The sequence below is a fragment of the Tenrec ecaudatus genome, chromosome 12 (genome assembly GCF_050624435.1).
Source record: "Tenrec ecaudatus isolate mTenEca1 chromosome 12, mTenEca1.hap1, whole genome shotgun sequence".
Lineage (NCBI taxonomy): Eukaryota > Metazoa > Chordata > Mammalia > Afrosoricida > Tenrecidae > Tenrec > Tenrec ecaudatus.
In genome coordinates this window covers 23,416,356-23,440,764 of record NC_134541.1, presented here as the reverse complement: position 1 = coordinate 23,440,764, position 24,409 = coordinate 23,416,356, and the positions used below count along the sequence as shown (strand labels likewise).

Sequence of the window (24,409 nt, the reverse complement as noted above, 5' to 3'; positions counted from 1 at the left end):
AACTGGCCGGTAAGGGAGTCAGTGTAGCAGCCAGTGACCTTCCACCGGCTCCTGAGGCAGCGCCTGACCTGCTTTGGCAGTATCTTTACCTTTCTGCCAGGTAAATCCCAACCCTCATCAGCATACACTGGAAGTCCGATTCACAAGGCGTACTGGGGCTCTACAGACAAGTTGTTTATATCTTCATAGGAATTGCTTTTCTTTTGCTTAACAAAGCTATTTACTAAGAATTGATGGTGTGTGTGCGTGTGCATGTGTTTTAATGGTGGAATTGTGTCCTGGTTATGCGACTGGGTTTGGAGTCCAACTGCTGAGCCCTTAGATTTTTATCTGTTTCCTCGGACAGGTGATCTGACTTCTTTGTTTCTTCATGTACAAATCATTGACGACCGTACCACCTTTCTGATAGGCTTTGATGGGAGCATGAGCTTACGTCACCAGCACTGTTCCAGGCACTTGGTAGGGTGCCAGTCACTCCGAGCTGCCATGCGGATAATAGTAGCTCTTTGCATCCTGTTGTTAGCCGTGGCTGGTACTAAGTAGTTAATACAAAGGAGAGAACCTTGGCAGCTTTTATACGCGCCCTCCACACCACCCTCCGAAAAATCTAGCTTAGCAAAACCAATTGTGTACAACATATCATTCTAGACTTGCGGTCAGCGTCCCTAACTTTATTTTCAGCTCAGTTAGACAAAGAGTTCCCTGAATCAAGTCCATGAATCAAAAGCTGGGCAAGCTGGACATGGACCTTGGCATGACAGTAACTAAACCATCGCCCTGGTTTCAGTTTTACCCACTTTTTCTGCCTTTTGCTCTCTCCATGTCGCCGGAGCATCCCGTCCAGAAAGCTGCAGGACACTTTGGTCGTTCGTGCTCCTCAGTCCAAATCCAACGCCAAACCAGCAGCCCTCGGTTGAGTCGGCCTCCCAGCAGCCCTGAGGGTCAGAGCACACCTCCCTGGGGAAGCAGGCGGCCATCTTCCTCTCGAGGAGCTGCTGCTGGCTTCAGAGGCCTGCGTTTTGTCGGCAACCCCATGCTTACCCCACTGTGCCAGCTCTTTAGAGGAGCGCTGGACATTTGTTTTGTAGGGTATCCCTGAATTTGGAATTGCGTGATATTTTCTCAGGATTGCCAACCAACCAGCCCAAGCCCACCAGCTATTTGCTGTCGAGCGAGTCTGACTGGGGGACCCAGTGCAGGATTGTTCAGAAGCAGAGCACCAGGCCTCTCCTGGGAGGTGTCTGTGGGGCCACTTGAGCTGCCAACCTGTGGGTTAGCAGCTGAGCACAGACCGCACAGGGACCTTTCCCTCATAATTAGAATGAAGTTCGATCGTTTGGGGAAGAATACCACAGAAACAGTGTCTCCACACTGGTGACATTAGCCTTCCGTAAAGTTGCTTTCTTCCCTTCCTTGGGGGTTGGTATTTGGAGACGACAGACACTTGGTTTCTCCTTAAATTTTTGCCTCCTGACTTTAGCATCCTCTAGTGGATCTTGTGTGTAATAATTATCAAGGTATTTGCCTATTAATAATTAAAAAACTGTTTCCTCACCCTCTGCCTTTATTAAGTAGAACTCTCAAAAGTTATGTTTTATTTAATAAACTTTTCTCTAGGGTCCATATGAATTGGAATCAGCTGATGGCTGTGAGTTTTGTAAGGAAGAATGATCTCTTTTTAATATATATTGCTATGGGATCACAAATATTTATTTTAAAATACACATGTCCAAATGTGTTGGGCTAAAAACTAATCTACTGCTTCCATAATTTATTTTGTTGTTCAGTTTGTTGCAGTTCTGACCATTAGGTGCTACTTCCGGTTGGTACTTGTGAGTGTTGTTGTTGCTGCTTTGGGAACATCATCTGTTTTTTTGAACACGTCCTTGTACCACACTCATCTTGTATTTTCCAGCCTGGGATAATTTTCTGCAAGAAGTCTTGGTTCCTCTATGAGAGGCTGTTGGTTAGAAATCAAGATCCTGGTACTAGGGTGTTCACGCTACCAAGACGTTACTGTTTCTAGGCCTTTCTGTGATCAGATTTCGGATATATATATATAACTAGTCATTTCATTGGGGGCTCTTACAGCTCTTATAACACAATTGTACATATGTTGCCGTCATCTTTTTCAAAACACTTTGTACTTGAGCCCTTGGTATTAGCTCTTCTTTTTTCCCTCTCCCGGACTCTTCCACCCTTGTGAATTCTTCATAAATTATAAATTATTATTGTTCTAATTCCTTACACTGTATGCTGTCTCCCTTCGCTCATGTTTCTGTTGTTTATACCCCTGTTGGGGGGAGATTGTGATTGGTTCCCTTTTCTCCCCCTACTCCCTTCACCTTTCCCCTACCTTCATGGTATCGCTACTCCCAATATTGTTCTTGAGGGGTTTATCCACTCTGGATTCTGTATGTTGAGAGCTCTTATCTGTACCAGTGTACATGGTCTGGTCTGTAAGGTAGAACTGGGGTCATGATAGTGGGGGGAGGAAGCATTAAAGAACTAGAGGAAAGTTGTGTGTTTCGTTGGTGCTATACTTTAGACTTAGGGTATATGTTGATGACTACTACCCCACACATATGAAGGCATCTTTATTTATGTATTTGTATTCATAACCAAGAGTTTTTGCTGGTGCTTCTAACTCCAATCCACCCCTTAGGGCTTATTGGTGACTTTGCTCCCACAGTGAGAGACACGGTTCCCATTACCTGCAGCACACTGATTTATTATTTGTTCCGGTCAAGTAGGCGCACACATTTGTTTCAGAAATTCATTTTCAGGATTGCTGACCCCGTCCCCATGAGAAATGTGTTTACTCACCACGTTCCGGCATTTAGAAGAAGTCTTTAGGCTGACAGCTCCCAGTCAGGATGCAGTGAACTGTTTCCCACTGTTCTGCACGTTCATTCTCTCCTCTCTCCCCTTTTGTGTGGTTGTGTTACTCATCTTTTCCTGGTTAGTGCGTGTGTTTCATTTTGGGTTCCCTCCACATCCTGGTTGACTTTTCGTGTTTGTTTTCTGGGTGTGTGACAAGTACTTGCATGTGAAGCATGGCTGTGGTCAAAGAGTCAGCGACACACAAAGCCCGGCTCAGAGCAGTGTCCCTCCCTCCTCATCCCCTGCCCCCAGCTCCTTCCCTCTGTCTTTCTGCCTCTGCCTGCCGCCCACACCCTGTAGACAGACACCCAGCATCCTTAGTGCCTGGTGTATCCTTCCTGTGTATCTCAAATAAGCAACAGACGACAGCATTTTTAATCCTATTTTATTTTTCCTGTTACAGAAGTACTATGCATTTATTGTTAAACAACTTAGACATTGCAGAAATGGTGGAACTATAGTAACCACTCTTAGCCATTTTATATTTTTAAATGCCTATATAAGCTAATTTACTGTAGGCAAGTATAGTAAAATTGTGTATACCCTAATACCTATTATTATATATGTTAATATGAAGGAAATACTTTTATTTAATTAGAACCAAATCTTTCTTCTGTATGGTTCATATTTACCTGAGCTGTCAGGAACTATACATTCTTTTGTCATGAGTGCCCCATCTAGAGTGGCTTGTTCTTCAAGGCAACTTAAATCACCCCTGCCACGCCATGCTGTGTCCAGTGTATTGTTTCTGACCTGTAGCAACCCTGCAGGACAGTGTAGACGTGCCCCGTGGGGTTTCCAAGTGTGCCATCTTTACCCAAGCAGGACCCCAGGACTTTACCCTGTGGAGCCTCGGTGGGCCAGAACCACGGGCCTTTCTGTTCGCAGCCAAGTACTTAACCATTGTGCTCCTTAGAGCAGCTCAGTCCCTGGGCCTTTTGCAGTACTGTGGAGCAAGGGCTGCTTATCGTTTCTGGTGTGAACTTGCAGAAATTGCCTAAAACTGCTCGGGCTCAGATTCCTCATCTGTGAAATGATTTCTTAAACTGCTCACTGGGGCAAAGCCACCTGTCATTTCCTGTCTGTTGAAAGCAATTTTAACCCAAAGCGGGTGTCTTGGGGGAGACGGCATTCAAGGAGGACGGCGGGCCGTGTACTGACCTGTGGTTTTCTCTACAGTACCTTGCAGAAGCGGGCTGGACAGCCGAAGGCAGAGTGGTCGGAGTGACGCAGCCTCGAAGAGTGGCTGCCGTTACAGTGAGTTTCCTTCTGAGGTGTGAAGGCTCTCCCTCCGCATCCTATTCAGTCACTGCTGCACAGAAAAGCGGGGGAGGCGGGGGAGGGAGACGTCGGACAGGGCAAGATACGACAAAAGAATAATTTATAAATCATGGAGGGCTCATGAAGGAGGGGGCTCAGCGGGGAGGGAGGGGAAAATGAGCTGGTGCCAGGGGCTTAAGTGCAGAGCACATGTTTTGAGAATGATGAGGGCAATGAATCTACAAATGTGCTTTACACAATTGATGTACGTATGGATTGTGATAAGAGTTGTATGAGCCCCTAATAAAATGATTAAAAGAAAAATAAAGCTTTTTTCCAAAAAAACAAAACCAAAATCAAAGCTTAGCCCGGGCATGCCTCTGAGAATACTGCAGATTGGGTTCTAGACCTCTGCGATGGCGCCAGGACCGCAGTAAATCGAGTTACACGGGTGTTTGGTTTTCGCAGTGCATATAAAGCCTTGTTTCCTCTATACCGTTGTCTTCCAGTTGTGCAATAGAACATGATGAGAATTACCAGAGGGTGACACAGAGGCAGGAAGGGAGCTTCTGCTGTCGGGAAAATGGGGCTGATAGGCTTGCCTGGCACAGATCTTCCAATGAAGCTCAGGAAAAGGAGGCCTGCCTGTATGTGTGTCTAGCATGCAAGAAATAATAAAGATGAACTCTAACATGAGTCATAAAGTTAATTCTATTATCTATTTTAATAATGATACCTAGACATTCTAGATCCTTGAAGTAATAAAGGACAAAAAAGGTAAAAATAAGCTGAATAAACAAACACCTCCCCTAATATTTCACCATTCAACAAAAGGAGACACTGAGGTAAAATAGGGATACATGTTTATTCACCACAAAATGTGTTTACATCTGAGTATTAGAAGGTTACTAAAAACTTTACTTTTGAAGCTATATATTTGAACTTTAGTTTCCTGAGATGAAGTAAGAGGAAATTGGCATGTTCATTCTTACCACCTTCCCTCCCCTCCTCATATTTGTTACTGGTACTGTCATTTTTCCTTTAAGATATATCACATTTGCTTCCTTTTCTTTAATTGTAATTCCTTCCGCTGTTTAACTTTAATTCTATTTAAAATGAGTTTGATGTTTTTCCTGATTTTACCATTCCATAGTTTCTTAAAACAGGTTTAAGAATATTTTATTGTGGTCGCTGTATTTGAAAGACGACTTCGTTGCTATACGTTTTTAAGTGGTTTTATTGGCATACGCTTTACATATCATGTAACCCTTAATCACACTAAGAAGAGTTGCGCGATCATCACCACAATTCCAGAACCCTTTTTCCGTGCTCACTGTTGTTAGCTCCGCATTTCCCACAATCCTCCCTTGCCACGCCCCTACCTAGGGAATTATCAATCCAGTTCCTGTCTCTGTAGATTTACCTGTCCTGGATTTCACAGACAGAAAATCCTGTAAAACACAAATCAGAACAAGACAGAAAAGATCCCCAACAGCAACGACTAAATATTCTTCCTTAGAGATTGTGTGATATGTTTTGGCATATGGTGGGCCACTGTGTAGACTGAGGTCATGGGTCTGTTAAAACACGCATACACACCCCACCCCCCTTTCCCTGTTCTTTCACCAGGGTACGTCTTGATGCTGATGGTCCTTTTTCCTAACTAGGGGAAAATCGCCAGTGTTTAGATTCAAATCTATTTTTATATCAGGCAAGTTTTTCCTCTATTACATCTTGGCATTCTTTTCTGATTCATTGCCTTTATCTCTTTTCCAAGACTAAGTGCATGCGCCATCTTTTCCTCCTCCTCTCTCCAGTTTGTTTTGTAGAATTGGTTTAGGCCTGTCCACCTCTTCCCTGCTACTTTTTGGCAGTGTTTATTCTATTCTGGTCTGTTTGTTTGTATTGGAGTCTGATAATTCCTTCAGTTTCTTTTGGGCTTCCTTTTTTAAAAGAGAAGAGAATATTGAGGATGGAACAAGGTAGCACTTTGTAAATCCTCTCCCCGCTCCTCTGAAGGCCTTCGTGCTGCCCTGCAGTTGGGGCTGCATTCCTCTCTTTCTCTGCACCAGTGGTTCTCAACCTTCCTCATGCCGCGACCCTTTCAGACAGCTCCTCATGTGGTGGTAACCCCCAGCCATAACATTATTTACGCTGCCACTTCATCACTGTCATTTTGCTACTGTGATGAATCAGAAGACCCCTGTGAAAGGGTGGTTCCAGCCCCAAAGGGGTCGTGACCCACAGGTTGAGAACTGCTTGCAGAGAGAAGGGAACAGCTAATCCGTCTTGCTTTGAAGTTCTTCCTTACCTGGCCCTCTGGACAAGTTCCTTTCCGCGCTGTAACCGACTTGTCTCCATCCTGTGCATTTTTTGGACTGATCTCAGTTGTGGAAACAGCCTCCAGACTGCAGTCTAAGCTGTGAGAGTTGGACAGCTTCTGGATTGGCTTCTGGCCTGACCTCGGGACTGGGCGCCTTCTCAGTTCTCCTTGGATTCTGTACCTCTTCCTTCCGTGAGTTCTTAGCTGAAGTTTCTGGTTTCTTTGGCCAAATTCTGCTTTTATTTCTTTGGGGTAATACTTGTGAGGTTTCTATTTAAGTAACAGAACATTGGCTCGTTCAGTCATTGTGTGTGTATCATTTGGTGACCGTGGTGATGTTCATGCTGTGTAGCTGTCACCACAGAAACGCAGACCCCCAGCAATGACTCTCCTTTCTCCCCTCCCTGCATCTGATGACACTCAAACGCTTGGCCTCTCGCTATGAGTTTTCCACTCCTGCTTCTCTCTTCCTTTCCCCGCTTTGTGTTGGGACCGTGAACGGGGCCACTACCTCTGGCAGAGTTGTGAGGATGGGCAGCGCTGCTGCTCTCCGTAACGCACAGCCCTCCCCAGGCCTCTCGCTCCCCTGCTCAGCATCCTCCCCTGGGTGGGAGAGGAGGGCCGGTGATGAGAGGGCTTGTTTTTTGCCTTTTTCTCTGTGTCTATCTTACTTTCTTTCAATAGAAAACAATTTACAGAGCAACTTAGTTTCTCCCTTGACAGTTTGTTCATAAAGTGTCCCAGGGCCTTGGTTGGGCTCCCCACTGTGCGCCATCCCTCACCCCATTTCCGCCCTGGGTTCCCCATTTCCCTTTCTCTGGAGTTTTACCCCTTCTCATCCTGCCTTCTTGTCTTTACTTTTGGGCAGATGTTTTCCTTTTAATCTCGTATAACTGATTTTTCTAAGGCATGCCTTCGCCTCAGGTGTTACTGCACATTTTACGGGCCTGTCTGTTTAGCAGATAGGTGGTCGCTGGGATGACCTCAGTTCTAGGTCAGAAGGCTGTGCAGGGCCATAATCTGGAGGGTTTCTTCTTAGTAGGTTGCGGTTCATGTAGTCCTTTAAGTCTTTTGGACTAATTGCTCCCTTAAGTCTATGACTTCTCTACTTTTCTTCACTCAGGATGGGAAGAGACAGTGGCTGTGTCTTAGATGGCCACTCTGAGCAACCTTTATGGCTCAGGAGGAAACTCTTTGGGCTCTCTGACTTGGGATTTGACCATTGCTACATCCCTCCTTTCCTACCTATGTTCTCTGTGTGGAGTTTGGGCTTTTAAACAATAGAAATGACCTGACTGCCTTCTCCTTCACCTTCCTTCTTCTGTGATTCTTTGCTGTCAAAGTGGGTTTCCACGGGGACGTTTTTATGTCTCCTGGGCCTGAACACACTGCCTCGCCCAACTTACCTTCCTAATACCAGGATTGTTGCCCGGCTCTTTAGCACGGTGGCACTTATGTTAAGGAAGCCAGGGTGGCCTGCCTTGTCAGGAGGCCTCGGTCCCTGCTGCAACCACACGTGGCGGTGTTTGTCAGCTCGGCATCCTACGATATTATCTGGGCTTGTGGCTGTTTGCTTTCTTTCACTGAGAGTGGAGGTGTTTGTTCAGAATGTGTTTTAATTCTGTTGGTTGTTTTCAATTCACCTTTAGAGGAAAGTGGAGACAAAAATGCCTTTATTTTTCCCTCTCTATCTGGACCAGAAATGAATTCTGCTTCCCTCAGTTACCTTTGTTCTGGGCTGAGTTTTAACTATTGTGTAATTTCCCCCCCTCCCCAAAGAACATTTTCTCGAGGTCTTCAAGTTAGAAATAATTGCTAAACATTTTACAAGTCTCATGAGCACAAAAACCAGGCCCACACTGTTAGAGCTAGTCTTTTATGGCCACTGAAACATGAATCAGTTACTGAGAAATGAGAGCTGTTGGCCCTGTTTGTGGCTTGGTGTCCCAGTTCTGAACCACTGTACGTTTACCTCCAAATTTGTATCCCTGGACAACTTCCACCAAATCACAGCCACCTCTTGGAAGGATAGGGTATAAATCAGGCATGTGGTATTAATCGAGCTCTCAAGTTTGAAATTTTACATCTCAGAGAGAACTTTGTGTTCAGGTGAACGTCTGAAAAGCCTCAAACGCTCAGGACAGACCGTACCAGCTTTGCTTGAGCTCTGCGCCGGACAGTGAGCGATGAGTGTGCTTCGTTGGACTTACATGGCCTGAGTTTGACTGCAAGACAGGGCCCTGGTGTGACCTGTGATTCAGGACAAGCCCCAAAGCCTCTGCGATTTCAGGGCCCTCGTTTGTCAAAAGGAGGGCATCCTGCCCACCTTATAGGCTCTGCGGATTTCATGTGTGTGACAGCTTGGTCCACAGCTCCTGTTTGTGTTTGTACCTGTCCAAAGATCATCTTTCTCCTGTGAAACTGATGAAGTTATAGGGAGTAAGGTTTAAACAGTAGAGGTAAAAATCTCTAATGTAGTAGAATATGGCTTTTTGCAAAATAAAGTGGTATGCTTCTAAATGATAAAAAGTTAAAAAAATACTAGCTTGGAAGTGAAATACATATATTTCATGGCAAATGTGTACCAATGGCTCACAGAGAAGTTAAATTCGGTCGCACAGACTTGTAAAATGATTCTGTTTTTAGGGGCAGGATGGGCTCACTGATGCTCCTTTTCATAAGCCGTGTTCCCCACACGCTCCTCGTGCCTCTAGGCACACATTGTATATTGTGTCCTTTCCAGGTTGTGCGGTGTGACAGTCTGTAAGGTTGAAAGTGCCATGCTTGAAGGGACAAAGCTTTCCTGGTGAAATGCTGGTTACTGGGAAATACTGCCTCCAGGCGTCGGGCAGCCGAAGGCTGGTTTTCTGGTTCATAAGATGATTTGAAAGATTATGCAGTCTCATTTGAGTTGTAGGCCAGCTGCTGCTGCATGATTGGTCATTTTGGCCAGTCAGATCTGTAATCGGAAGTGCTTAGACCGAGCTGCTTCTCATCCTCATCTGTTCTTGTGTCTCTCAAACACAGGGCAAGTAGCTCCCACGTGTCCAGTGTGGGCAGCTGATGTCAGGGAGCTGCTGCGCTTCTGGTCTGTGGCCTTGAGGCCAGAACAGTTGTGTCAGTGTGCAATGTCTCTGAGCATCCCCCTGTGCCACTCGTGGTCTCAAACTCGTTCACTCGTCTAACACTGCACCCCACAGGCCCTGCGCCCTTCCTTTTTGGAAACCTGCATTCTGGTCCTCTTTCTGCCGCTCTATGATTTTGGTGACTGGGCCACCAGACTACAGTTGTTTTCAGTTATCTGGGTCTGGAAGAATCATCCTTGTGCCCTTAAATAGAAAATGCGCTTGCCCTCGTATTATGTGATCGTTCGTGTTCTGCCCTCGTTGTTCAGTGGAAGATGCTTGAGCTTGAGATATGAAGTCATCTGCTTAAGTCATCCTCGGTTCATGTCTCTTTCTTCAGCTGCAGGTTAAATCTTGCTTCCCTTTTTGCGATGGCCACCAGGAAACTGCGCTGGGTGCATGGCTTGGCCTAAATAACTCTTGATTTTCTCATTGGTTTTGCTTCTCAGGTGTCATATGTCATTCTCTTGATTGGGTCTGTAACATCTTTACCTGATGTCATTTATATTTTGTATGTTCTTGTGAAGTTGCCTCAAAATCCATGATAGAATGAAGATCCACAACTATATTAATTCATAAATTGTAAAGGTTATCACACTTGCTCTCTAATAAAATCTGCTCCCTTTCCCGCCCTTATTTTCCACTGTGTTCAAAGACCTTTAAAAACATAACTGACCTTTAGCTGTGCTGTAGTGTGCGCGTGCTCTGGGCAGTAATTTCAGCATGCTCTTTCTCCCCCAAGGTTGCAGGGAGAGTTGCGGAGGAAAGAGGTGCGGTGCTGGGCCACGAGGTGGGCTACTGCATCCGCTTTGACGACTGCACCGACCCGCTGGCTACGAGAATTAAGGTGAATCACTGGTGCTGCACCTGTTGGACATTAGAAAAATGGTTTAAACTAAAGACAACTAAAGCAGCAATTGTTGCTGTGTATAACACTCATCTCGTGGCAGAAGGTATCTGATACCGCCCTGGCCACAGGGAATTCACTCTGGTTGGGTGTTCACAGCCTTTTTAAGGACTTTTTGAATCCTATCCCAGAGAGGACCTGTACCGTCAGGTTGAGCCCTTGGTTCTACAGAGGAAAGGGCTGGGAATGACTTGCCCAGGGTATATTCTCCTTGGTGTAGGACCAGGCCTTGAGGCCATCTCTCCTCATGGGCCTTAGGTTTCTCCACTGGTTCACTTACACTTGGTAACCCTATAGGACAAGGTAGAACTGACCCTGTGGATTTCAGAGATTATAATCTTCATGGGAATAGACCGCCTTATCTTTCTCCCACTGAATGGCTGGTGGTTTCTGGTGGTTGCGAAATGTTGATCGGGAGGTTAGCAGCCAAACATGTACCCACTGTGCCACCAAGGCTCCGCATTGATTTACTTAGCTATCTGACAGGGTGCAGTATAAACTGAGTAAGTATAGGATTCACAGCTGCTATTTATACTAGCTAGATTGCTCTCATATTTACATGGTAATAGATGTCCTTTGTCCTAGTTGCTAATATTAAAATGATAGGATCTACACTGATGGGTGACTAATGGGCTCACTGGGCTGTCCTCTGGGCGCCGCAGCGCTGGAATCCAGGTCTAATCAGATGGACGTGTAAAGCCCTGAGTGGAAGTGCTAGGATGAGAGGGCCTCTGCTCACGGGAGTCACACTTACCTTGCAGTTTGCAGCACAGGAAAATGGAAAGCACTGAGCTGTGTCGTTACTTTTGACATTAATTTTGCAAGGAAAGGGAATATTCTCTTAGATGATGGTAAATCAGATGTCATTGCTACATAGTTGTAGAAACTTACACAACAGGAAAACGGGAAGCTATTGTTTCCAGACCTACCATCTCTATAGACATGGATCTGCATTTGGGCACTCTGGAGGGACCCCAGCGACGTCCATTTCACAGCGTCTGTGGAGTGTGAGGGGCAGCACAGGAGTGTGACGAGGCCGTGTCAGGGCTGTAGGTGGCAAGTACGGTTTCCTCTTCACCCTCAAACTGAGCAGGCTCGCTGTCTTGGTGGAAAATTCCTTGGTGTAATTTTCCTGGCATTTTTGTCACCATGTGCAGTTTTTAATTTTCTTAATACTAAAAAACTGTTTAATAAACCCTACGATTGTCCGATGTCCTTTGAGAAAGTCTATCACGATAATGATACCTTGAGAATCCCAAAAGACAGCTCCGTGGGAACCTTCTGAGCTGGACTCTCAGCCTTGAACTCAGCTGGCCCAGCTGATCCTCTTGGAAGCCGATATTTTGAGGTGTCTTTTTTTTTTAAGCTTCTTAATGCGATTAAGACAAGTTTATTACTGAGCGAGCTTAACTACAGCCCTCCACTCGTTGCAGAGATAGGTTTAAGCACGTTTCGTTTGGAATAAACCTGTGCGTGCATGAACTGGGACCCTAGTAGCAAAATGTCTTGAATGACCTTATGCTGCCAAGGCTGTTTAAACGAGCTCAGTTCCAAGTCGGTTTCTGTTGACTAGGCTGTCCACTGATGCTTGCTGAGTTGTCCAGCAAAAGCTTTTGCATTGCATTTGCTTGTAATCTCAGGGAGGTCAGGCCTTGACTAGGGTCTCTGCCCTGGTGGCAGGGGTCTGATCTCACTTTTCTCTTTCTATGTGACAGCTGGTACCAGTTACCAAGGACACAGGATGGAAATGCAGCCTGCTCTTAAAGTAAAAACAGGGCAACCAGTGAAGTATGTAACACATGAGTTGCCATGTAGCTTTGCCCAACGGCTGAGGTGTGTTTTCAGGGAGAGTAGCAACCTCCAGGTGTTTCTCGAGCATTTTAGAACCCCCCCATTCATCGTCAGTAACAAGAGCTGATGCTCGTGGACCGCTCTGGTGCTAGGCCGGTCCTCAACACTTTCCTGTACGATCTCCCTTCCTTCTCACAGTAGCCCTGTGAGGTCAGTCTTTCAGTACCTCCGTTTTACAGATGAGAGCTCGGGCTCCGAAAGGACAAGAGCGTAACTTGTCTCACGCTCAGACAGCTAGCAGAGGGTAGAGCCGGGGTGTGAGGCCTGAACCTTTGAGACCACAGCACACGTTCTTAGCCACAACCCAACCCGAACCTGTCGCCTTGGAGCTGATTCTGACCCTCAAGAGATCTGTTCCATGACATTTCCTAGGCTGTCAGACTACACAGGCAGGCTGCCACACCTTTCCTCTGTGGAGCAGCTGCTGTGGTTGAAATGGCTGATCGGGCTCAGCACTTATTCTGCCTGCAGTTTCCCTAAAACAATACCATTTGGAGTTGGGGCTAGTAACCTCAAGAGCTGCAAGGCTGCAGTCTCTGGGAGCTTGAAGAATGGCTGTCAGACTTTACTGCCTCTTCATCCAGAGTGCCAGAGGTGGCGGTCCAGAGACCTGAATGGTGTTCAGAAAATCCATGCAGGAGAAAGTTCTGCAGAGAGATTTTCGAGCCTCAGCAGGAACCTTTGCTTGAGGTTTTGTTGGTGACCAATTCTAGTGCTAAAACGTCCGTGCACGGCCTCACAGTCCTTGTAAGGAATTTCCCCAAAAGGAAAGGAGTGTTTGCTTGTGATGTGGTTGTAAGCATGTTAGTTTTACCTGAACCTTTAAAAAAATAATTAAAATCGGGGTGAATGGATTATTTCTGAAACTTCGTGTTTTTATTTTTCAGTTTCTGACTGATGGGATGCTGGTCAGGGAGATGATGGTTGACCCTTTGCTAACCAAGTACAGGTAAGCTTTTTCCTGTGACAATAGCGCCCATGTAGTCAGAGTACACGAGTGGCTGTGGTCTAGCTGGGATCTATCTGCGTCTGTATTTAGCTGCCCCTGGGCGATCCAAATGCTCGTTCACCTTGGCTCTTGCCGCCTTTGCTGTTTTCTTCAGAGCTGAGGTAACAAGGCATTTGCAGGCATTAATAGGCACAGTCAAATGTCCTTCACTCTTGAAATGGTCATGAACGGGGTTTGTAAAATCTTGGCCCTTTTAAAGCCCAGGATTGCCTGGGACCTAGGAGTCCCAGAACAGATGAGCGCAACAGTGTTCTGTGAAATGTTTGTATACGCAACCCCAAAACTGATCACTTTCCCTGCCTTGTGCAGCTTTATCTTGGAAGTTCTCTCCCCCCTCCCCCCCCCCACCTCCCAAGCTTTTCAGTCCTCTGGGAAAGGATGTCCCTTGGGTCCCTGGTACAGGTCATGCAGCTGTGATCACCTGCTTCGTCCTAACACTCTTCAGGGGGTTGGGCTTGTTCTGATTTTTATATGCTTTGTGGGGTTATGTGGGGTCATACTGTAACTTGGGGTCCGATGTCAAGTCTTACTGGAAGACAGTGATGGTGTGCAACACTCGTTAGCAGTAGCAATGATACATTCTTCCCTAAGATGTGTTAAGGCCGCTGTTTTTTTGTTTGTTTTAAATCATTTTATTGGGGGTTCGTACAGCTCTTATCACGATCCATACACCGATTGAATCAGGCATGATTGTACATCTGTTAAGGGCACTGTTTTTATTCGTTTATGAGTAACAGTTTCACGGTGGAGTTACTTAGCTTTCCTATTATGATTTTTTGAACATTGTTATAAATACACCATACAGCTTTTGCCAGCTTACCTCTCTACAGGGCTAGAGTTATTGACAACAATGGTACGGATTGGCTGTGCAACCCTTCCCACAATGAATGTGATTCCCCTCAATGTTACCTCTCGCTTTTCCATTCCCTCTTGCCCATAGTAACCACGAGTATGTTTTGGTCTCAATACAGTGCCTTTGCTTGGCTTTTTGTGTACGTGAGATCATCACATGCCAGGCTTTTTGTGACTGACTTATTTTGCTCAGCTTAATATCTTCAAGTTCTCACATTGTCGCGAACATGAAGAATGATTCTTGGGTTGACTTGTTAGTGTTCAGCTGTGTGCGTGTTCCCATTGACTTGTTGGTGGACACTGGCTGTTCCCACAGTTGGGCTTTTGTGACTGGTGCTGTAGGGAGTGTTGGTGTACGAGCCTCCTTGTGAGTCTCTCCTGTCAGGTCTGTGGAGGGAAGACTTGACCCAGGAGTAAGTTGTTAGGCCACATGGCAGTTCTCTCGGTCGTTTTCTGAGGAGCCGCCACCCCGTTTTCCAGAGTGGCCGCGCCAGCTCACTTTCCCACTGCCAAGGGACATGGCTGCCCATTTCCTCGTCTCCTCATGCCAGTGTTTGCCATTTCCTGCTGCTGCTGCTGATTGTTTCAGTCATGATTTTGATTTGTATCTGTTTGCTGGTTAATAGTGCTGATTACCTTTGTAGGTGTTTGGTGGCCATTTGAATGTCTTCTTTGGATAAATATCTTTTCAAGTCCTTCACCTGTTTATGAATAGGTCATTTGTCTTTTTATTGTTAAGGTTTCAAAGTTTTATATGTAATTTGGTTTTTAGATTTTTTTTATGATTTCCTAAGGTAGTCTGCCACTGGTTAGCTTGTCTTTTTACTTTTTTTGAACATTGAGGTCCATCATCCATTTAGTATTTGTTTTTGTGTATGGTGTGAGGGAAGGATCCTGTTTCATTTTTCTGGATGTGGAAATTACATTTTCCAGTGCCATTTATTGAAGAGCATTTACTTTCCCCATTAAAGTGGACTTAGCACCCTTTTAAAAAATCAGTTGACCGTAGATAGGTGCAGTTCTTTCTGCACTTTCCATTTTACTAGGAAGTGTGAATCCTTCTTCATCTGTCTCTTTCAGCATTGGTGTAGCTATTCGGGGCCTCTTGCCATTCCATGTAAAGTTAGGACTTATTTTTTCTGGTTTTGTAAAACATATAAGTTGGTTAGAATTTTGATTGAGATTGTCTTGAACTGTCAATCACTTTGGGCATACTGGCATTTTAGCAATATTGTCTTATAATCCATGAACATGGAAGATATATTCCTCTTTAATGAAGTCTTTAATCTCTTTCAGCAGTGTTTTATAGTTTTCATTGTATAAATCCTTTATGTCCCTGCTTAGATTTTTCCTAAGTGCTTTATTCTCTTAGATGCTTCTGCAAATGGAATTGTTTTCCTAATTTCCCTTTCAGATTTCTCATTGCTGGTTTATAGAGACTCACCTGGTTTTTGCTTGTTGACCGGGTACCTGGTCACTTTAGCCCTATAGGTTTTCTGTGAACTTGTTGGGATTTTGTATATACAAGAAGCCTTCAAAGGTGCATAATGTTTTAATGTGTTGTTCAGATTCTGTGTGCTACTATCTTGTTGAATTTTGCATCTATTGTCAGATACTGGCTTGTAGTTTAAAACTGTGTGTACTGCTGTCTGTGGCTTGGATCAGGGTTTATGTTTGCTTCCTGGAATGAATTCGGGAGTGTTACACCTTTCATTCTTCTCTGTATCTTGCGAGAGTCTAAACTGTGTTGATGTCACTTCTTTTTCCAACACTTGGTAGAATTCCTGAGTGAAGTCATTTAGTACAGGACTTTTTTATTGGGAGGTTTTGATCGGGTTCAGTCTTCTGTCAGGCTCGATTGCGGATCAGTGTCCTCTGGGGTCAGTTTGGTTGTGTGCTCTGAAGAACATGTACCTCCCGTCTAAGTTGTCCAGTTTGGTGCCAGACAGCAGTTGTGCATCATACTCTGTCATCATTCTCTGTCTATCTACTGGGTCAGGTTTTAATTTCACTTGTTTGCAGTTTTTTCCTTTGTCGGTCTAGCTAAAGGTCTGTCAATTTTACGGATCTTTTCAAATAACCAATTTCTGGTTTTATTGATTGTGTATTTCTGTTTTGGTCCATGCCATGCCATTTCTTCTGGTACATTGCTTTTCTATTTCTAGTTCTTGGAGTTGTCGAGTTAGGCTATTAATCTGAGATTTTCCTTCTTTTTTTTGGTTAGCGTTTGCTTTACTTTTGGTGCAGGTGATGGCTGGGGCTTAAATTTCCAGGTGTCTCTGGTGGTCTGGACAGGAGAGCGTGGGGGTTTGTGTGCGCGTGATCACTGAGACCTTCCTTCCTGCTCCTAGTGTCATCATGCTGGACGAAGCCCACGAGAGGACCTTGTATACCGACATTGCCATTGGCTTGTTGAAAAAGGTATGCTTCACTGCTGCACTGGGTTTTGTTTGTTTGTGTTGTGTGATTATAAGGGTGATTAAAGCAATTTGGAAAACCTCACAACGTACTAAGGAAATATTACAGTCATCATATTTCACTCACTCAGACAAAGCCGGTGTTAAATGTCGGTATGTTTGCTTCTCTCCTTTTTCTGTGTCTTGTTCGAGTGTAGTTTGGGATTACATGGTGTCTTCTTATTCCTGTCTTGCATCTTTCCCTAAGCACCATTAGGGTCATCCAGGTCATTTTCTTACGCCATTAAGTATTCTTTGAGGACATTATTTTTAATGACCATATAATTATATGTCCTACCACGAAGTATTTAACTCTTCCCTTACTGTTTCACATAAATAAGTTTCTGGATTTAAAGGTTTTTGAATAATGATGTGTAATGAGGACACTTGAAATGAAATCTCTTGCATTTATTTCTTTTTAAACTTTGTTGCAGAAGGTTTTGAACTTATTCGAAAATAGAGAAATGAGTAGAATGAACCCAGTTTTATGTGTCTGTCACTAGCAGCACAATTATGACGCTTGTTTCAGCTCAGTCACCTTACCCTTTGCCATCTAGTCGATTGTGACTCTTAGCGACCTCGTAGGATGGGTTTCAGAGACTAACTCTTTACAGTAGAAAGTCTTGTCTTTTCCTGGGGAGCAGCTGGTGGTTTCAGGCTGCTGGCGTTGTTCTTAGAAGCCCAGTGCAAAACCACTCTGCCACCCTGGCTCCCCGCAGAGCAGGAGTTGAACCCAGGCTGTCTGACCCAGAGCCATCACGCTCTATCACGGTGCTCTACCACCTCTTTCTAGGTGCTTGTGGCTGGGAATTTGCTCAAAGAAAACAAGCGAAACATAGGAGGGGCGGGAGGCTAAGGGAAAGGATGGAGGAGGACTGGTGAAGTGCATGCACACTACACAGCTGTCTGTAGCAGCCTGGGAACAGCGCCCAGCTCAGTACATGCTAGCTGCTATTGCTGTTGTCACTCTCATTATTTTATTCCTTGAACAGAAAGTTAGACTTTTTGATACCTACGAAGAATTATTCCACTAAAAGGTATTACCTTCCAGTATATGCAAGGATCTACTTCGTTGAAACTTTGCCAGTGCCATTAGCCTTAAAGAAATACTTGCCAGTGTGATAGATGAAAACATTGATCTCATTATTATTATGATTATATATTTCCACTGCCAGATTATTTGATCACTTCTCATCAGCCTGGTATATGTTTCTTTGAATAATTGCCAACCTTTTGTCCATATTTCTTAGTGTTGCCAGGTTTTTTTCCAGAGTAGTGTTGCCAGTTTTTGTTTATACTTCTAGTGAAAACTTTTTACATTTAATTGTATATATAGAGATCCAGGTGCCAGGGGAAAATGGTTTAATTCCCAGGAAATTCAGATGCAGGCCTTGAAGCTTCTTTGTACTATGAAATAGTTTAAAAAAAAATAATTTTATTGGGGACTCATACTACTCTTATATACATACGTCAATCGTGATAGTTTTTAAAAGTCTTTATTTTGAAAATTTTTAAACATTTGCAAAATTAGGGGAAAAGCATATAATGAAATCCCCCTTTTGCCTGTGGCTTTCACCATGTTTAATTTATGGCCAGTCTTTTTTCACTGAGAGGCCCCTCCCTCCACCTAAAACATCCATACATTGCATCATTTTGAAAAAAATGCCAGACATTAAATTATTTTGTTGGTAGATATTTTAGCATGGCCATTGTTTCATGTTGCCTTCTTTTGTAGGTTCAGAAGAAGCGAGGGGACCTTCGATTGATCGTGGCCTCAGCCACTCTGGATGCAGAGGTAAGAAGAGCCTGGAGTTGCTGGACACGTGCTGGGAGGTTGCCTCTAGCTTATCTTTGCCAGAATGACCTACCTTCCCCGGAGGGCCATCTGATGCCCTAGATTCTATCTGATCTGAGGATACACCTCCTTAACTAGTGGGTGGAAATTAGCCTGTAATTGAGTCTAATTACCTACCTATTTGTCTTGTTTCTCGACATACTCTATTTCTCTTTACATAAACAGCTTTTTATTTTTTCTGTATGAGGCTCTATTGAATTTATTGCGACTGATGCATTTGTAGGTGCCCTGGTGACCCAGTGGTTAAAGTAGTCAGCTACTAACCTACAGGTTCATGATTTGAGCCCACCAACGGCTCCACGGGAGAAAGATGAGACTGCTTCTGTAGAGATGTGCAGCCTTGGAAGCCCCGGGGGGCACTGTGATTCTCTCTTCTAGGATCTCCATGAGTGGGAGTCAGCTTGCTGGCAGTGGGTGAATATCAGTCGTCGGAGCCTTTGTGGGTGGCGGCTGTGGGTGCCAGCTGGCAGAACCTGCCGCCTGCTGTGCAGGGGAAGGATGTGGCAGCTGCTTTAGGGACTCGCAGCCTCGGAAGCCCAGTGAGGCAATTTTAGCCCGCCTTACAGCATCAACACGGGCTGGAATTGGCTTGATGGCAGTGGGTTTTGTTTTATAGCGTAATATTTAGATTTCTTTAAAGGAATTGAGGAGGGTCTTCAGAAAGGTCATGGAACAATGCCTTTTCCTTTTCATTCCATTTCTCCATGCACTTTTTGAAGCCCCCTCTTACTGTTGTTTCCTATATTATACATTTCTGTGACTGGGTTATGTTACGTTTCTCAGGGTTGTTGTTCAAAAAGCAGTGCAGCTCAACACATAGCTCTGGCCACTTGGCCTGGTCTTGTTAGGCATGGTGCTGGGTGCAATTGACGCCCGCACTTCCTGACTTCTTTCTTGCGGGCACCGGTCAGTGCCGCGGGATGGGAGCATGCCATACAAGGGGCTGAGGCAGGCCAAGGCAGAGGGTGAACTCCTCCAGGAGGTGGCTCGAGGCTTCTACAGAGGAGGTGACAGCTGGGCTTGGAAGAAGAGTGGAAGTTCACCAGTGGGGCAAGGGCGGAGAAGGCCTGCTGCGGGCACAGAGCCCCGACAGCCTGTGTTCAAGGAGTTGTGAGTCAGGTGTCTTACCTGGTCAGCAAAGCCCGCCAGGAGTCCTGAGTCCTCCTCTGAACTCCTCTCCTGCTTTCTCCGGTGCTCCCTACACTCCAGCTTCCTCTGGTCTCCTTGCTGCTCCTCATAAACATATGCACATGCTTCCGTCCTAAGGGGGCGTTCTTTCTAGACCATTTTCTCCCAGGTGTACGCATAGTCTTGTGGCTCGACCCTCTTTCCTTCCATCTTTCCCAGATACTGTCCCTTCAGAGAGGTCTGCCCTGACCACCCTGTCGTTCTCTGTCCTCTTTCTGTTTTCTTCTTATCACCTGCTGTTCAGGATGCGCATTTCCAACTGTCATGTTTATTCTTCACCGTAATGTAAGCTTCATGAAAATAGACAGTTTTACTGTGTTGGCCTGTGGCTTGGCTGTGAACTACAAGGTCAGCAGTTTGAAACCACAAGACATGCCACCAGGAGAAAGATGAGGTGCTCTTCTGTCCAGTCAAGGTTTATTGCCCGCAGGGGCAATTCTGCTTTGCTCTTTAGGGTTGCCGTGAGTGGTCATCGATTTGATGGCAGGGAGTGATGGAGTGGTGGTGCTGTGGGCCAGGCACTGGGCTGCCAACCACAGCCGGCGATTCAAGATGCGGTTCTCTGTTCCCAGAAGGATGGACAGACTTAAAACAGTGTTTGAGGTGGAGTAGGCACTTGATTGGATCGATTTTGAAGGAATGGAAGCCCTGGGGGGGTTAAAATGGAGAGACGGACCGGGTCAGATCAGGGAAGACGTTCTAGGCTCAGGAAAGGAGACTGGGCTCCATTCGGTACTGATCTGGAGCTATGGGAGCATGTGAGGTCGGACAGTGACTTGATCCTATTTGGGTTCTAGAAGCGTCACGTGGAGTGCTGAGTAGAGGGCGTTAGCTGCCATCGGGAACCAGATCCGTCAGCCAAGTGCGTTATGAAAATACTTCGTTCCTTTCTCCCCATGGCTTCAGGGACACGGAGCACCTTCCAGAGAGTAAAGCCCTGCGTGGACAAGATGAGAGGCGTGTGTGTGTCGGCTGTTTTCTCAGACCCCTCCACAGGCATCTTCAGTCTAGGTCTGCCCAGGATGACTCTTGGGCCAGCACCCCTCTGTGCTCTTGTCTTCACTGGTAAAGACAGAGCCTCTGGGAAGGCTAGCTCAAGGACTCGATCTGACCGTACCTTGTCTCACCTCCTGGGAGGCGCCATTGCATTGAGCTTTTCTCTTTTTAAACTTCTCTGTACTTTTTTGCGGGGAGGATAATAAGATTTTAATTTTATGGTGGTAAAAACATACCGCTCCCACCATGTTGTGCTGCCACCATGACTGTCCATTTCTGAAAGTTCCGCTTCCCCCCAAGAAACTCAGAACCACTTCAGCAGTCACCCCCATTCAGCCTCCTCGCCATAACCTTGCAATACATTTTTGTCTCTGTCTGTGCATTTGCCTGTCCTCAATATGTTGTCTAATGGAACCGTGCGATGTTTGTCTTTTCACGGCCGTGCTTAATAGAGCATCCTTTCAAGGTGCATTGTTTTTCCTTATGGTTGGTTAATATTCCTTTGTATACATACACCCCATTTTCTTTTTTATTGTATATATATATTTAACATAATATGTATATTTAATCATTTTATTAGGGGCTCATACAACCCTTATCACGATCCATACATCAATTGTGTAAAGCACATTTGTACATTCATTGTCCTCATCATTCTCAAAACATTTGCTCTCCACCTAAGCCCCTGGCAGCAGCTCCTCCCTTTTCCCCTCCCTCCTCCCTCATGAACCCTTGATAATTTATAAATTATTATTTTGTCATATCTTGCCCTGTCCGACATCTCCCTTCACCCATTTTTCTGTGGTCCGTCCCCCAGGGAGGAGGTCATATGTAGATCCTTAAAATCGGTTTCCCCTTTCCAACCCACCGTCCCTCTACCCTCCCAGTATCGCCACTCACACCACTGGTCCTGAAGGAATCATCCTCCCTGGATTCCCTGTGTTTCCGGTTCCTATCTGTACCAGTGTACATCCTCTGGTCTAGCCAGATTTGCAAGGTAGAATTGGGATCATGATAGTGGGGGAGGAGGAAGCATTTATGAACTAGAGGAAAGTTGTGTTTCATCGTTGCTACATCGTACCCTGACTGGCTTGTCTCTGCCCCGAGACCCTTCAATAAGGGGATGTTCAGTGGCCTACAAATAGGCTTGGGTCTCCACTCCGCACGCTCCCCCCCCCCATGCACTATAATATTTTTTGTTCTGATGATACCTGATCCCTTTGACACCTTGTGATTGCACAGGCTGTTGTGCTTCGTCCATGTGGACTTTGTTGCTTCTGAGCTAGATGGCCACTTGTTTACCTTTAAGCCCCCAGATACTATATCTTTTGATAGCCGGGCACCATCAGCTTTCTTTGCCACATTTGCTTATTCACCCGCTTTGTCTTCAGTGATTGTGTCAGGAAGGTGAGCATCATAGAATGCCAACTTAATAGAACAAAGTATTCTTGCATTGAGGGAGTACTTGAGTGAAGGGCCAATGTCCATTTGCTACCTTAATACTAAACCTATAAATATATGCACATAGATCTATTTCCTCATCCTCATATATAAATATATTTACATATGTACTTGCCTTTATTTAGACCTCTATAAATGCCCTTTGCCTCCTAGCTCTTTCCTTTATTTCCTATTACTTTTCTCTTGTCCCACTATCATGCTCAGCCTTCATTTGGGTTTTAGTAATTCCTCTTGGTTACATTACCTTTGATCATGCCCTACTAGGCCTCCTGTACCCTCCTCACCACCGATTTGGATGACTTGTTGTTCCTTTGCCCCTGGGTTTGTTAACACCACTTCCTTTCCTCTCCCATGTCCCCCGGAACAGTTTAGACAGACCTTCAGAGATAATAACAGGTGCAAAAACAAGACAGAGTAAAACCAAGCAACAATATACAACAAAACAACAACAACAAACCAATGACAAAAAACCAAAACACAACAAAAAAGAAAAGCTTGTAGTTAGTTCAAGGACTGTTTGTTGGCCTTTAGGAGTGTTTTCCAGTCCAGTTTATTGGGGTACCAAGCCCTGGGCCCAAAGTCCACCTTGGGCATTTCCTGGGGACCTGGCCGCTCCATTCCCTTGCTGTTCTGTTGTACCCCCTTAGTGTTTTGCCTCAGTGTGGCAGGATCAGATGGGGTGCAATTCCCCCACTGTGTCTCCTGTGTTGTCCCCTGTAGGGCTATGGGTCAGTGAGGGATGTCGTGTCTCAGTGGGGCCGGCCATGTGGTCTTCTCTGTGGCCTGGCCGCTCTGAGCGGGAACATTGTCCTCAAGGTCCAGTGGGCCAGGATGTGCTCCAGTCTTTCCTCCTCCTCCTTCATCTGCTCCTGTGTGCTCTGATCAGACATGTCCTCCCAGAGCTGCAGATTCAGTGCCACCCTCTGAAATACATTCTTCTGGGGTTTGGGGCAGGTGTCCATGTAGTTGGGATTGGGGCCGCCCCTCAGATTTGCATTGTTCTAATGATGTTGTGCTCATTGACTACGGCATCTCTCTGGAGTGTCTGTTCAGGCTCTTTGCACACTTTTTGAAGTGCAGTTGCCTGCCTTGTTGCTGACTTGTAGGCACTTTTTGTATCTCCTGGACATTACATCCTTATGGGATCCATGGTTCCCAAATCGCTGCTTCCCCTCCAGAGGCTGTGCTTTTGTTTTTCATACAGCCCTTTGTGTCCTTGTTCTTTTGTTGTGCATGCTTCCAATGCAGCATCTAAAAGCTTATCGCAAAAACAAGGCCTTGGAATTCCACTCCTTCATTTTCTTATAAGAGTTTTATGGATTTAGTTCTTTTATATTACCTTACTGATCCCTTCTGAGTTAATTTTCACGTGCAGGATGAAGTGTGGGCCCAACATCCTGCTTTTGTGGACGATCCAGTTGTCCCAGACCATAGATTCTTTCTCATTGAATGAACTTGGCACCCTTGTCAAAAATCAGTGGGCCATGGCTTACAGTTTTTGTTGTGGTGGTTGGAAATTGTGATGTCTAAGTCTTTTTTTAGTCATTGTTTATCAATAATTGCTCATAACCACTCTATATTGTTTTTGGATTTGACATAGGGATTTAAAAAAATAACTTGTTTCAATTCTGTCTACAGTAAGTTGAGCTAGGTGGCAGGATTTTAAAAAGCGGTGTCTTGGTTGACCAGGGCTACCCTAGTGAAACTCCAGTGTGGGTGCTTTATAAGCTGCCACCCGAAAGCCATTAGGAACAGGACCTGCCCTGCTGCCAAAGGACTGAATTCAGTTAACTCATCAGTCTCCCCGGTCAAACTGGTCACATTCACTGGCACAGGGGTTACAATGCACATGGGGCTTCAGCACCATTCATCTGGGCTTGTAGTGGTCTCGGACCACCTCACCTCTATCATCTCTGTGCCTCTGCTGTGGGGGAGGGAGGTCTGCTTGTCGGGAGGAAGGATCTGTATGTGTGTGGGCCACTCTCGGGGGGGGGGCAGAAGGGCAGACACAAATCTGGGGTGTGGTATGTGGGTTCACATGTGTGAGTAAGACAGACAGACAGACAGAAAAAGAGGAAGAGAGTGGGAAGGAAGAGTGAGTAGGGATTGGGCAGGATGTATGTAGCTTAGGAAGCTCTTTGACCTAGAGACCCCAGAGGTCCCCAGAACGCATCCCTGGCCTCCCAGCTTTGGGATGTGTGGGAGACAGACCCAGTCCGTGCCCAGTGCTCAGAGGAATCGAC

The 24,409-nt window shown here is 45.5% G+C and overlaps 1 protein-coding gene across 2 annotated transcripts in view; it reads left to right on the top strand.

The window, feature by feature from the left end:
- DHX35 (DEAH-box helicase 35) overlaps window positions 1–24,409 on the top strand; it is an 84,401-nt gene that overhangs the window by 13,725 nt on the left and 46,267 nt on the right. The window contains exons 4-8 of one of the 2 annotated variants that reach the window (XM_075528752.1): window positions 4,063–4,140; window positions 10,334–10,438; window positions 13,237–13,298; window positions 16,562–16,631; window positions 18,402–18,461. In XM_075528752.1, the coding sequence (XP_075384867.1) occupies window positions 4,063–4,140; window positions 10,334–10,438; window positions 13,237–13,298; window positions 16,562–16,631; window positions 18,402–18,461 (375 nt within the window). Of the gene's footprint in view, window positions 1–4,062; window positions 4,158–10,333; window positions 10,439–13,236; window positions 13,299–16,561; window positions 16,632–18,401; window positions 18,462–24,409 lie in introns of both variants that reach the window. The other variant, XM_075528753.1, reaches the window with a different exon arrangement.